Source organism: Ammospiza caudacuta, chromosome 3, assembly GCF_027887145.1.
Source record: "Ammospiza caudacuta isolate bAmmCau1 chromosome 3, bAmmCau1.pri, whole genome shotgun sequence".
NCBI lineage: Eukaryota > Metazoa > Chordata > Aves > Passeriformes > Passerellidae > Ammospiza > Ammospiza caudacuta.
Window position 1 is genome coordinate 29228773 of NC_080595.1, and position 14850 is coordinate 29243622.

Sequence of the window (14850 nt, forward strand, 5' to 3'; positions counted from 1 at the left end):
AAAGTTTATGCATTTGGGAGGGTTTTTTAATCATCAACCAGATGAATTAATGGTGCTGCCTTGTTTTCTGGACAAATCTTTATAGAGTCCCTGTAACTTTTTTTCACTTTGAAGCACTCAGAGGAAGGGTTTAAAGAATTAGAGTAATTAAAAGGTCCATGTCCAGATGCAGTCTGTGATCCTGCTGGGATGACTGAGGCAAGATACAATTGCTGACATGTCTGGGGTAAGGCAATGGAGGGACACAGGTCCCTTAGGAAGGACAGGTAGGGGACATGAGAAAATGGGGGAGACCTCTCTGTGGCAGAACAACTGGAATGGCAGAGCTTTGCCTGGGGGTGGGTGATGAGCCAGCTGGGAGCTCACAGATAAGAACTGAACTGGGGGTGACACTGCAGGGGGTGTCTGCTATGAGCTGCCAAACAAAGCAGGACACAGCCTAGTGTCACCAGGCCCTGCTCCTCATGGGGGGCTTCAACCACCCTGGCAGCTGCTGGGTGACCAACACAGCACCATGCAAGCAACCCAGAGGCCTCCAAGAGAGCACTGGTGACAAAAGTCATCACCTTGATTAAAGCAGCAGAGGAAACAAGGAGAGGAGCTCTGCTGGAACTCAATCACCCCCAAGGAATGACTGAGTGAGGAGTGAAGGTAAAAGGCAGCCTTGCCTGGCTCATTCTACATTTCTCCTTTTTTTCTGGAAAGACTGAATATATACTGCAGAAATTCCAATCCAAGAGGCAGAAGGTCAAAAGACATTTGATACTCTGATAAGGAAACCTCACAAACTTCCTAAATATTTGTAAGTTCCTTGGCAACTGCTAAAAGTCAAAGATACACAAGCCTTTAGGCTTCCCTAGTCAAATTTTGATACTCTTTCAGAAGTCCCTACATAAAGCTCTGGATGAGATCTTCCTTTCAGCTAATCACGTAAAAAGCTGAGATCTTAAAACAAAACAAGCCAGAAAGATTTCCTTATTCAAGAAAGCTAGTACAAAATGTTTGCATTTTCTTGTGAATTACAAACTTTATTTCCTTCCCCCAAGCCATGCCAATTTGGTTTATGGAGCAAAGCAGAAACTGTACTCATAAAGGAAACATTAAGCATAGAAAACATTTTTTGGTTGCCTTATTTAAGTCAGTGCATTTACTTATGATGCAGAACTGCTTCTTGCAGAATATCATCAGCTCCCCAAGTGTTAGAAAACAGCAGCACCCCCTCATAATTCTTGAAAAGAATTATTCTGTAAAACCTGTAAAGCATAACATTATTTTATCCTCATGGACATTCATATTCCTCTGCAAATCGAGCCACAGTTAAAACACTATGGTGAAAAGGACATGTTTTCACATAATGCAGAGGTCTCAAGTTGAACACAACACATTACACCCACTGTCAAAAAAGCATGTCTTGGCAACCTCAGCATTTTGAAAACCAAGCCATGTCTGGACAAGCACTACATGCTGAACTGTTTTTGAATTATATTTCTATAAATTACATAACTCTGAAACATAACTGAAATATACCTTCATAATTTACTACATCTAGCACTGCCACCTAATTCTGAATAATTCCAGCCTTCCTTTTCAGAACTGGACAGTACACGAATACTGAAATAAAAAAAAAAAATCGAGCAATGAACCTAGTAGCTTTTCATGTCACTGAACAAATCAAATTACTGAATTCCATTTTCATAAGATATTGGCCTTGTATTGCTGGAAAAACGTATATTTTAGTGAGTTTTGTACAGACTTGCTCTTTTTAGTAGAGATTTTTGTCTTGCTTTTATATCAAGGAGGATGATAAATCCTCCACTGTGTCATGGAAAAGCAGCGCAAATAGTTTCAAACACTTCCAGATCACCATCTCTTCAAGTAAGCCTTCTGAGAAATAGTGCTTTAACCAATAGTCCCCATAACATATTTCTACATTTCAATAGGCCTTACCAGCAGATTTGCAAGTCCCAATTAACACTGATAAAAAGGAAACTGAAACCAGGCATCTAGCAACCCCTAAAAAGTCACAATACTTCCTTCTCTGTACTGCCTACCAAAAGTGAGAGCTAACTACAGCTTAAACGACCTGGCATTGGTAATTTGGAGCTACAACAAACACCACTGCCTTGCCTCCATTTTTTGCACATCTTTACCACCCTAAAATATTTCTTCTGAATGTTTTCTTATTTTAAATTAGCAACAGAGAGTTGTCATACATGTCAGGCATACACTAAATTAAATTAAACATTAAATAAAGATTTTGAGTACCCTTGATTCATAAGCAATAACAGCAAAGCCCATGACAAATGTGAGAAACCAAACCACTGAACTGTTATGGTAAGACTGACATTTTTTGGAAGAATATAATTCTCTGACAGCATGGTCTCTCCTTGTGCAGTACAAATTGAAGAAGTAGCTCCTAGCAACTGCTCAAAACTGATGAAAAATCAGGTTAAAACTCTGGGACTATCTCCCACCTCATAGGTGTGGAAAGCTCCCTACAGCTATGCATAAGATCTCATTAGCAACACTGAATTAAAAAACTAGATCATTGGGCTTTTTCATATCTACCCTCCATTATTATTATTTTTTACTATCTTTCTTCTCCAGGTAACTGAAAAGAAGGCAGTTAACTCTATGCGCTAGTGCCAGTCCATACCCTCATGAGTAGCTATAATCATTCTGGATTGAGGAAGCATTTCATTCCCACTGTTGGAAGAACCCTCTCTTCCTACCCCTTCAGGAGCTGTGACACAGCAGGGCTGCCAGCCAATGTGAGGATGGCAATCCCCCCTTCCCATACAGAAACAGCATGTATCCCCTGAAGGTATCATGTGCACCAACTGCTTTCCTGAGCAGGAGCCCATCCCATACCCTGCAAAACCCTCTACTGTGACCAAACGTCATTCAAATCCAGATTCAACTGCCTGAAACTCTTTATAGGTAAAGGTGACATGAACAGCTCTAGAGGGACTTCACCCATTTCCTAGATTTCCTGAAAGTCTTGATTTTAAGGGGAAATAATATGCCTGAAAAGATATAATTAGAACCCAAATCAAAACAACCATACACACCCCAGCACAGAGCTTACAGTGGGAACACGTCCCTAGAAAGCTTGCCAACTAAGACAGACCAATAGAGCCGATCGTGTACAATATGGCTTTGTTGGAGGGCTGCTTGTGAAAAACAGGCAATAAAAATCAGTAACTTATTACCATGATAGCTTGAAAATGAAACACAGTGAACTGACTGCCATAAACCAGGGGAATGATATATGGAGAATGAAGAAATTTCTGATAAGTGAGCTGTTCTCCAGAATGTTTCCAGAATACAACAGTATAAAGCTTACCACAACTTGTACAGCACACTGACAGAAAGCTGCTGGTATAGCAGGAAAAGCAAATGGAGTGATAAATAATTATGTGGGTCAGTAGCAAGTCTGAATATATATACAATGCTATTGGTGCATGGAGTTCAGCTTTGCCTCAGATGTGCTCAATCATTTTGGGCAAGTCACACAGATCTCTCTGTAAATACGTTCAGATAGGGATATTTGCTTTTCAAGCACTTTAAGCTCTGGAGATGAAACATTATATGAAATGTAAATGTTACTACTTACAGCTTACTGCCTTCAAATGACAGCTGAAATGTGCATTCCACATTTATCATCTGGCAGAATAAACTCAAAAGCAGTCTTCATCTATGTTTTGACAACGTATGAATGTTAAGCACAACTCATGGTATGTTATCTGGCTGTCAAGTATGACCAAAACCTTTTTTTAAAACCCCAACAGTAAAAAAAAAAAAAGATGAAAAACACTCCCAAAACAAAAACAAATGAATGCAAAACAAGCTTACTTGCAGCAGGGTTCCATGAACAGCGTTCTGCCTCATGCCAGGAGCAGCAGAGTCCGGGAGCCCCCGCAGCAGGGCCAGCGCCGTGTGAGGAACCTCAGTGGCCACAAGGAAGGGAACCAGGGCCCGGCCCGACATCTCCCGGCAGCGGAACACGGGGCTGTGCCCACACCTGCAGAAACCACACATACCCCATGGGCACGGGCCATCCAGTAAGCCACCACGCTGCCCACAACAGGACAAAGGACAGGGCAAAGAAACCAAAACATATTTCTCACAAATTCAATATACAGTCTTGCCATAGTGAAAGGTAAGTCACACCAGAGCTACACCAGAGGATTTGTTGTCATTCACAAGTTCTGGTGTTTACATAAAAGAAAACAAAAAGGAAATAATGCAATTATTTCCTTTTCTTTCTGGATGTTTATGTTACTAATCACATTCAAGTGTATTATGAGTTTGGCTTAAACTGTTAGCTCCATGTAGTTAATCAGACATTTCCATGAGAACACAACATGGTGTCTACTGAACTTTGGGCCAAATGTCCCACTGATTTTCAGAATACATTTAAAGGCAGAAATAGAAGTCTCATTATTAGACATTAAATAAAATTTTAAAATAATTTCCCATTATTTATAATTAGTATTAAAAAAACCCCACTTTTTATTTAAAATTAACTGCTAAGATGCTAGACTCTATATAAAGCAAATGCCAAAAAGAATCCTTTATCTTTAGTGCTATTAAGGTTTTGGTGACTAGCTGTAGATTTATGAAAATACATGGAGAATGAGTAACAGTAACACATTAACCAGTCATATTCTACTTTATTACTACGTATACTGAATTTACATGAGTAGGAGTCCTTAATTAGCTAAGTAGGTTAGACTAAGTCTTCCAAAGCCAGCATGTGTCAATTTTGGTATTGCAGGTATAATTGAGCCACACAGAGGAAACTACCTATAGGGTTTAGACATGAAAGGCCAAATGTCATAGGTGATGGAAAATGCAGTAAGGCTGAAGTTCTGCTCTGCTACCTCCTAGATGATTGTGATGACTTGAGCGATGGCCTTCCCTACTCCAGTACTCTCATCCCTTCCCTCAATTGCTTCCTATGTCTTTTCAGCTTACACAATCCCAGGTAGATGAGATTATCCCCTGCCAAAATGATTTTGTTTTTTGCTGAAAAAAACAAATCCAAAAAACTCTGCAGTGTCACACCCACATATTTAAAAATTAAAAGAAATTAAAAGATAGTCTAAATTTTCAAGTATCTGTATCAAATTTAAATCAATACTCAAAGTAGTAGTTTACTTTAGTTCACGTGAAAGAAATACAGAGAACAAGTTCCATCTTGAACAAGCAACCAAATTGATAGGGTTTTGAAGACTAAGAAACTAAACAGTCTTAACTGAAATAGATACATTATGCCATGGCATGCCTGAAAGCCACAGATCTCCTTCAGAGGATCTAGACAGAGGAACTACCCCCCAGAACCACAGGTTTTTAAAGCAATTTTCAGCCTTGAAAATATGGTTGGATGTTCTATCATGATTTTTACAAAGACCATCTTTACATTTCCTTTTCACAGACTTGCTATCCTTCACAAGAGGATGCTAAAGGAGAACAGTACCAATTAGAAGCTCTGCCACAGGGATAAGCTTCAATCCTATATTGACAAGGTGCAAGAAGAAATTCAGTTTGGCTGTTCCTGAAAGAACTTCCTTTTTCTTAATAACAAACATTTTAATTCTACTCCACAGTAAACTGAAACCTAAGCAGAGATTATTTGCAACCATTCTTTCAGCACTGCTGAAACACATTTTCTTAATTTTGTTTATGACCTTTTACAGATCCCAAGGAATCTGTCATGTTTTCACAGGAGGAATGGAAAATGGGTAAAATTCCAGGCTTTCCTCTAACTTGTGCAAGGGTACTTTCTAACACTACATGCTTCAAGAGGAGTTTTTTTCCTCAAACACAATGCAATGAATTACTACATATTTTTAATAAACTAATTCATTCATTCATTCATTTTCTTTCTGGATGTTTATGTTACTTACTAATCACATTCAAATGTATTATGAATTTGACTTAAACTGTTAGCTCCATGCAGTTAATCAGATGTTTGTTGTCTTTAACTTTTTTGTCTTGTAAAAACATCAAAGACTTACAATACATGCACCTACATATATGGAGATATAGTATTTTATATGCCAAATTTTGTTCCACTCTATTATTTTATCAAATTTATAATGAAAATAGAAATGACTGCTGTATATTTAGAAAGAAGAAAATAGTTTCATGCTACAGGCAAAATTTTCTCAGCTGTCTGAAGTCCTTCTGCAGAGAAGCCACACAGGTGCCCAGTCATAGTCATGGAAAGCTCCCCCAGGATGCCATGGACCCGGCTCTGCAACTTTCTGTGCCTGAGGGAAATGCAATGCCACAGTCCTACGTGCCCAAAGGGCAAGCCAGCCCCCAGCCTGGCCCTGTCCTACACAGCTGCTGCACACTCATGCACATTTCTCACACTCCAGGGCGCAGGGACTCACTCCTTAGTGGGAGCCCTGAGAACAGCAGGCCCATAAAGTCTGTACTAAGGAACAAAAGCATCACAAAAGATTAGGAACAAGAAAGCATCTGCTTTATAGGAACGTAAATGGGAACACATGGAAGGTATTTCACATCAACAAATAGCTTCCCAAATCTGACAGGGGTTAAAATTCCTACTGTTTCTTCTCATTTATTGAAAATATTTGTTTAAACATCTAACACTCAAAGAAAATCAATTGTTTTCAATCCCCATCCCCCAGCAAGAAATAGCACTGATAATATTTCAAAACTACTCCTCATTTCACATGCATAAGCCAGATGTCATGCCAAGTCACCACCAGTGACCTATCCCTGAACTTCTGCATACCCTGAAGGCACTTAGGTGTACATCTCTCATGTTTTGAAGGCACTTGGCTTCATTCCTGAATCATGCAAGAAGTTTGCCAGGAGAATGTCAAAACCTGCACTAGTTTTTCCATCCTCTAGCAGCACCCTAAAACAGAGAGTTTTGATATTTACTGGATCCCACTTACATTTAACCTCTCACCTGTAAATAAAACTAAACAGGATCAATTCTCAAAAAGGGATAGAAAGACTGAATGCAAATAAAACAATTAAGCAACACGAAAATAACATTCCAACCAAATCCAGCAATTTTTTGCTCATTGTTATTTCAAGCTCTAAACCATATACTTTAACACTGAGTCTATTACCTGTATTGTTAAAAAATTTTATCTTGAATTTAGCAACCATTATGGGAAGCAATCTCACAAACTGCATCAAGAATTATTGCACAATTCTGGTAATCACAGTAACTTAGTTTCTATCTGCAGCAAAACCCAGCAGCTTCAGAAAGAAACATTTTAAGGCTATGAAACCATTCAGGTTACTCCTCCTGCAGCAGTTTAGCACACTGCCATCCCTGAGATGAGTCTCATTTATGTGACAGCAGTTGTCTTGTGGGGGTACTGGCAGAAAAGGGACCTCCAAACACTTCACCATACAGGCTCTGCGCTTCACCTGGCAACAGCACAATGCAATTCTGCTGCAGGCTCTTCCTCCATGCAGGAAACACCAGCAATGGAGCCTTGCACCCATTTGGACGGCATGGATGTGTGTGCAAAGCTGCATTTAAAACTGCTCCATCTCCTTGGATTTGAAAGGTGCTTGGGGGTAGTGGAGGGGAAGTGCTTCAACTCTGTGACACTACTTTTACATGCAGGTCTGATATAAGTCAACTTCAAAATCTAGGAATTATCTAAAATGTTGTCATATGTAAAAACATACATTATGTCAGCCAAATTTTATTACACTTCAAGGCAGCAACAAGAACGGAACTTGCAAAATCCTCATGTGATACACTTCTATTCAATCCTGAGAGCTATTAACAACTGTAGTATTTCACCTTGAACTCAGTTTATCACTTGAACTGTTTATCTAGGTGCATGTGCATGAGGAACTGGATGTAAACATGTTTACTTGAAACAGTCCATGATCAAGAACAAAAAGTCAATAAATCTGAGAAGGTTTCGCTCCGTGTAACCGTAGATTCAATTCAATGCATTTCCAGTGCTCCGTTCCAGCTCCAACACTCAGATCCTGAACCACCCTCCCAACTGATGTGATTTATGACCAGCTCTCATAAGGCACAAAGATTCCCTACTCCTCTGCACACATCAAAGTATCTAATTTATTACTCTGGCTGCAAACAACAGAACACTAGCTGTAAATAATAATATCTTAAGCTTCTTCTGGAAAAAAAAAAAACAAAGAAAAAAAAAACTGCAGGTGTTCCCTATGTCCTTATTTAACAGACTTCATATTACCCAAATTAACAATGCAAATAAGGATTACCTTTTAGATAAAGGTCACAGGAACAAATGAGTAGAATTAATTTGAAAAAATACACTTGTTGCTGAGAATACGTTCATTATACTAAATTCCTACAGTTGTGAGAAGGACTAACAGGGAGAAGAATGTCTATTTCCAGGTTTTACTGGCTGTTGTCACCCCATCTGTGCTTTACTAACAAAGTCATTGCTAATTAATGAAAACAGCCAGTGTTCTGCAGAAGGGGCCTCTGAGCTTCTAAGTCAAAGCAAGTATCCTACCAATCACAAAGAGCTTGGAAGAAGAGTCCAGCACGAGGCAGGAGAGGCTTTGCAATTCAAACTAATCACCTCTGCCTGCAAGTTAAAGCCTTTTAACAGGCACCAGGGCTTTTCAAAGATAAAAGTGATTGAAATATATAAATAAACAAAAATCACATACATGGTACTCTTTGAATCCTCACAGCTAGCTGTGTCACAAGGTCCTAACAAATGCATACTAAGAAAAAATGGTGGTAAATCTTCTGTCTGATTCTGTATGGACAGGGTAGATAGTACGAGAAGGAGATTTTGCCTTTCCTCCATGACACAGCTATACAGTCCCAGTTATGTCATCAGTTCTAAAGCAAGAATTAAAACCAAGAAATTAGAGCAGGGGAAAACATGGATTCTGGTCAAAGCTCAGAGAGAAAAGTATTTAGCAACAGATTCAGCTCCTATTACAAGAAGTTGGTTATTAAGATTCAAGAGCATTGTATGCATTCCTCATGATTATACACCAGTTCATTTTTTCCCCTTCAAATTACCTCCTAAAGGAATACCTTTAGTAACTTCAAATGCAGTGTGACAGGCTTCCAAGCTAAGTGAGGTCCAAAAATAGAATTAAAAGCAACACTCATGCTTCCACACAATTAAACAACTTGGACTTCTTCATGTAGATCAATCAGCAGGATACTACCTATTTCTTACTGGGAGAGTAAGGTTTCTGCAATACCAATGATAATTTACTACACATGTTACCCACAGCTTCTTTGGTTCATTTATTGATTTTCTTAGGTTTATGGGGTTTTTTTAAGGAAATGCAACCATTTTCCATTTTGTTTTTTCATGTTTCTTAGCAATTAAAGTCTCCATAGCATTTAATTTTAAAAACTTACTTCTCTGTGGAAACCTGTATTGTAATTGGCCTGTTTTGTTCTTTAATCCAAGATTAAGATTAAAAAAAAAAAAAACAAAAAAAAAAACAGAAAAACCTGAGACTTGATATAACTTCTCATTATTTACCTGAAGAGTAGGAAAATATTACAGAACTACCAGCAGTTTGCTGGAGGTTTTAGATCTACAATCGACACATACATATAGCTCAGAAAGTGTTTGAACAAAAACCATGGACAGAAACAAGCCAAATTTAATTTCACATTATTTATGCAGTACTAATCCTCTAAATTCTTATCTATTTCCTTTAAAGTGAAGTTAATGGTTGCCCAAACTTCTAGTCTCTTTATACACTGTGTTAAGTATTTTATTCTTCCAACTTGGGCAATTAAGATAAAACCCTATGTTTTTGTAAGGGCAGTATTTTCCACAAGCATTTAATGAAGCAGAGTAGCCATAAATACTGCAGAAGGTATGTAGGCAAAGTACACAGGCTTTTATTTGTGAAAGCTGTCCACAAGCTCTGCCAGGAGCTGTTTCTCCATATGTTTCCAAGGCCTTTCTAAGGAAAAATTATAGACATTTCTCTCTTCTTGTCACCAAGGTCCAGGTTAACGTAAACAAGTGGCCAACTGATACCAAGCTGAATCAACATCAGAAACTTGAATTGTTGTGGTTTAGCAAGCCAAAACACCTAGGATCCCTCACATCTGAGTCTATGAAAACTATTACTAATGCTGTGTATAAACTTCAGAGAAGCAGAAATATGTTCTTGTCAAATGGAGATTTCCTATGGAACATGCTGACGCAATTTAAATGGAATCTGTTCTTGAAATCCCATCAAGAAATCTCAAAGAGTTTGTCTAGGTAGGAAGCCTCTAGGTTTATTTAGCTACCACTGAAGTTACATGAGGGTAGAGCCTCCATTTTGGTTCACAGCACTCTAGAGAAAAAAACAACTGCTCTTAATGCAAGGTCATGTAAAAGACAATTTCATTCACAATCATACTTCTACTTTGTTAATTTGTGAATAGTTACCATGATGTTTCACAACTGCAGAATAACAGACAGAAAAACACACCACTTACTATCCAAACAGTTGGGAAAAAACCAAAACAAAGACTACTTTCTGTCTTAACAACTCTGTCATTATTTTGAACTCTGTGAAAGGGAAGTTGAATGGAAAAATCAAGTCTCAGCACCTTGCAATGATTTTCAAAGCTTCAGATGACTGTAAGCAAAACTGCAACATGAGCAATTTAAAAAAACATATCATCAGACCTGTGAAAACATCCAAAAGATCTGGGTTCTCAAAGACACTTCCCTTTCAGCCATCCCACCAAAAGTATCTAGGCCATTACCAAAAACCCTTCCCAGTATTGACTCTTCTCAAACTCAGACTGTTCTTTTTAAAGAATATTGCCTTTTTAAAATATCATTATACTTAGTTCCCTGTATCATTGTCTGGATAGTCAATGTATTATTTCTCTCTATTTTCATATTTCTTCGTGCAAATACTTTTCCAGAATAAGCTAAATGTTATTTTTTGGATACTTATCTTGACCACTAGAGTACTTGCTGGTTAATTTTAAGTATATAAATGAATAATAAAATTACTTCACCAATCATATTTTTACAGGATCATGTTTCGAGTAAGCATACAACAAATTCAACACACATCACATTTTAACCCAGGATCCCAGCCACTGGTCCTCTTCAGGAGTCTGCAACATTGGAAAAAGAGAATTACTCTCAGTACTCATGAATGCCTTTCTGCTAAGTGTCACCCTTTATTTCCCATGAATCTGACAGCTCCCTGCAGTTTGTGCATATTTCCTAAACTGCTTCAGACAATAATCTGCCAATGACTGATGAAAACAGTGAAAACTGGAATAAAAAATTAATAACAAATACCTAAGGGTTGTTCTTTCCCATCAACATGACTTGGATATGACACATCTGTCTACAGTTCCAGAGGAAAGACAGGAATACTGTAAAGAATGTACAAGATTAATAAAGAGTTTTAGTAGCTCAGAAGGTCTTGAGCAGCCTACTGCCAATCAAGACCTTTGCATTCTTCCCTAGCATTACAATTTTAACTTAGCCAAATTGGAAAAAAATACAGCCTGTTTACAACTTATTTAAAATTGCTAAAAGGATTAAAAGGACTGAAACTCTTCTTATTAATAAATATTTACAGTGACCCATAAATATTTTTAGAGATCAGTATTAATCACTATGCAATCAGGACTGCACAGAGAATAGACTAACTAGAAATGGGAGACTTCCAAGACAGTCCCAATTCATTAGTGACAAGCTTAGTGGGGAAATTAATTCCTGTCATTCCCTCCTTCTCCTCCAGCTATGCAAAATTTCCACTTTAGATGTCAAGCAAGAGATAAAAGATAATAAAAATCTAAAAGACAATGTATGCTTTAGGAGTGCACACTGCTTCTTTTTTCCAAATGTCTAGACCAGCCCATGTTTTGGGAACCTTGCCCATAATAAAAGGGGTGATCTGTCTTCATCTTGCAATGACTGGCCAGCCTCATGAGCTTCCTCAAGGAGGACAGGGCATTCCAGTGAGTCAGAGCCTGCTCCCAGCCTCACAGGGATTCCATATAATGCAGTATTTGCAAACAGTTATAATGCTGAGCACTTATACTAAACAAACAATAGGAACTAAAAAAATCCCAAAACAAATTAAAAAACCAGAGACCAAAGACTGAGAAGATGTGCAATTGAAAAGGGAAGCCAGGGAGATGCTTTCATAAAGAACTGTAATCAAAAGGAGCTATTGTAATACAACAAGGCTGCAGCACACAGCTTGTTGGATATTTTAATCTATTATGAAAAGACATTCCCACAAAAGCTCTTTCCTTATCATCAGACCCCTGGTAAGATTCCCAGTCTTACAGAAATGACAGCTGAAACCAGGGATGTTTTAATATTAATTCTTCTAGCGCTGCCATGCCACACTAAAATACAGGGAAAAGAGGAGAAAGGCAGAGGAAGTACACTCAGCACAGTCATCTACCTTGTCTGGCCACTTACCAAAAGATACCAGTGCTCAGCCTACAGAAAATCAGATAGCTGCTTTCAAGGCAGATTCAGGATGATATACCAAACCCACACACATAAATGCACATGTGTGAAACAAAACAAACACCAGCAAATCTGCATTTAAACTTACATAAACAGCAATTTCAGCTTATAAAATATATATACATGAATTATTTCCACCAAGCTCTTCTCAAACAAATTGAGGATATCTGGTTACTAGAAATTCACCAATGGCCTGTTTCTTGAGCTTCTCTTCCTATGTAGCCCATACAGACTTTGTCGCAGGGCTACAGTGGAACAGAACCAGTCACCTGACAGACTGGATATAATTTCACATAATCAAACACAATACAGAGCAATCAAACTTATTAACACAAGTCAACAAAGAGTAACTTTCTCAAATGAGCAACGTATATGCAAGTAACATAACTGACTGGTAAAAATTCAAATTCACACTTCCTTTTGCAATATTAATACTACTACATCTGAGTTCTTTTCCTTAAGGAGTGAGCTCTCTCACATTTATGAAATAGTAAGACACAACTGAAACTCAGAGAGAGCCTCAGAATTCATGGTCAACTGCTCTGCTTGCTAGGAAGCCAAACTAAACCCAGATCAATCTATTTCTAAACTCGTAAGTGATAAGAATTTTCTGTCTCCTTCCCTAAACATTCTGTTATGAATGGCTACAGGTTTGTTTTTTTTTTAATTAAAAAATGACAATGCTCCATCCCACAGAAACTTTTTCCTCACCACATACAGTTTTATTTCCCTTGCATCTTAGTGTCCATCATTACCTACCAGTCACAGTGATCATCCTTGCACATCAATGACAAGCTCTTAAGCACAAAACCAAAACCCCATCAGTCCAGAGTGGTGGATGGAGAAGGGCAGAAAGGGAAAGAGGACAGCTGTAAAGTGCTTCCCTCTGCCATCCACCCAGGTCTCTGACTGGAAACAGCATCAGGGCACTTGGGAATTTCGCTCCTCCATTCTCCATGAAGATGCATTACAGATTACAAAATTCTGCCCATGAAAACGGTGTCTATTTCATAACTGTTAATTTCATGGGAAGATGTTCACATTTCTTGCAACATAACACACCTAGAAGCAGCACTGCTTTGAAATCTATTTGCTGAACTTCTAAAAAGGAAATTTCATGAAGAATTAAGTTTTGTCAAGCAGAAGCCAAGGCACATACATCCAATAAGGTTTTAAAACCTTACACTGTTTTAAGTTTTAAAGCTAATTTTTATAAAACTTTCTAAAAGATTACAAAGTCACTCTCTTAAACAGAAGGTAACTATTCAATTTTTTTCAATTAGTGAAAAAGTATTCAAGTTAATAAAGCAATACCCATTTTACTCCTTCAGAGCATTTGGCCCAGAACATTTCACAATAAACAAACACTGTCAGTGCCATGGTACGAGAGGACATAAGGTAACTCAATTCTAGATCATTCTGAAGAGATTACAGGTCTTTGAAAAAGAGAGAGGGAGGCAAAAGGGAGGTTATGTTTTTGTTTCATACTTAAAACATTACCTCCCGATTACCTCCCTTGTTAATCAAAAACATGCTGTACATTCTTTCATCTTAGAAAGTAACCATTAAAACAGACCTATCTAGCTCTTTAAAAAAAATAAAAAGTGAGGTAATAAGTTGTGAATCAAAGTGTTCCCTTCCAAATAAAACATCTGCAGGGGGAAAAATAGCTTAATAGAACTGCAGATAGGTAATCAAATGCCCTAGTTCAACAGGGAGTAACAACTATGTGCCAGAGACTGAGATTTGTCCTTGCAGCATTTAATCCTGCTCACATTGTGCAATTCATCTCGGCACGGTCAGAGCAACCACAGCTCTACTCCCACCAGATGGAAAATTCCACTCGAGCTTAAGGGAAACTCCTCAAAAGCCCAACTTGAATTCCTTCTGCTCAACCCAGTTTTGTTCATAGAACTGCTTGCCTGCAAGCAATATTCTGTTCATCTTCTCAGTGCAACAAGTGGATGTTGCTTCCCTGCAGGCTCGGCCCTGGAAGGGGTATTAGGACCTCGTATGGGTCACACTCACCTTTCCTGTCTCCTCACCACATGGCTGCATCCCTCCCTGACACTGGTACACCATCCTCAACAAAAATCTCATGGTGAGGCACGGTATGGCATGGCAATCACGTGTTATCATTGCATTGGACTACCATGTAGTTATATGTGTATGCGGACGCTATAGAACACAACATTGCACTGAGAAATACAAAGAGACAGTTTATATACCCAATTTAATGAATTGGTACACAGGGCCCTTGGCACCAGACCTTCTCTTTGATCCTCTCTAATAGGCTACTTCATTACCACCTTCTGAAGAACAACCAAATGAATAAGAAACAATTTTATTTTTGTTC

At 38.4% G+C, this 14850-nt stretch overlaps 1 protein-coding gene across 1 annotated transcript in view; it reads right to left on the reverse strand.

Moving 5' to 3' along the window:
* Positions 1–14850, reverse strand: part of THADA (THADA armadillo repeat containing) — a 151716-nt gene that overhangs the window by 83437 nt on the left and 53429 nt on the right. The window contains exon 29 of the mRNA XM_058801595.1: positions 3856–4024. Within this exon, the coding sequence (XP_058657578.1) occupies positions 3856–4024 (169 nt within the window). The remainder of the gene's footprint in view (positions 1–3855; positions 4025–14850) is intronic.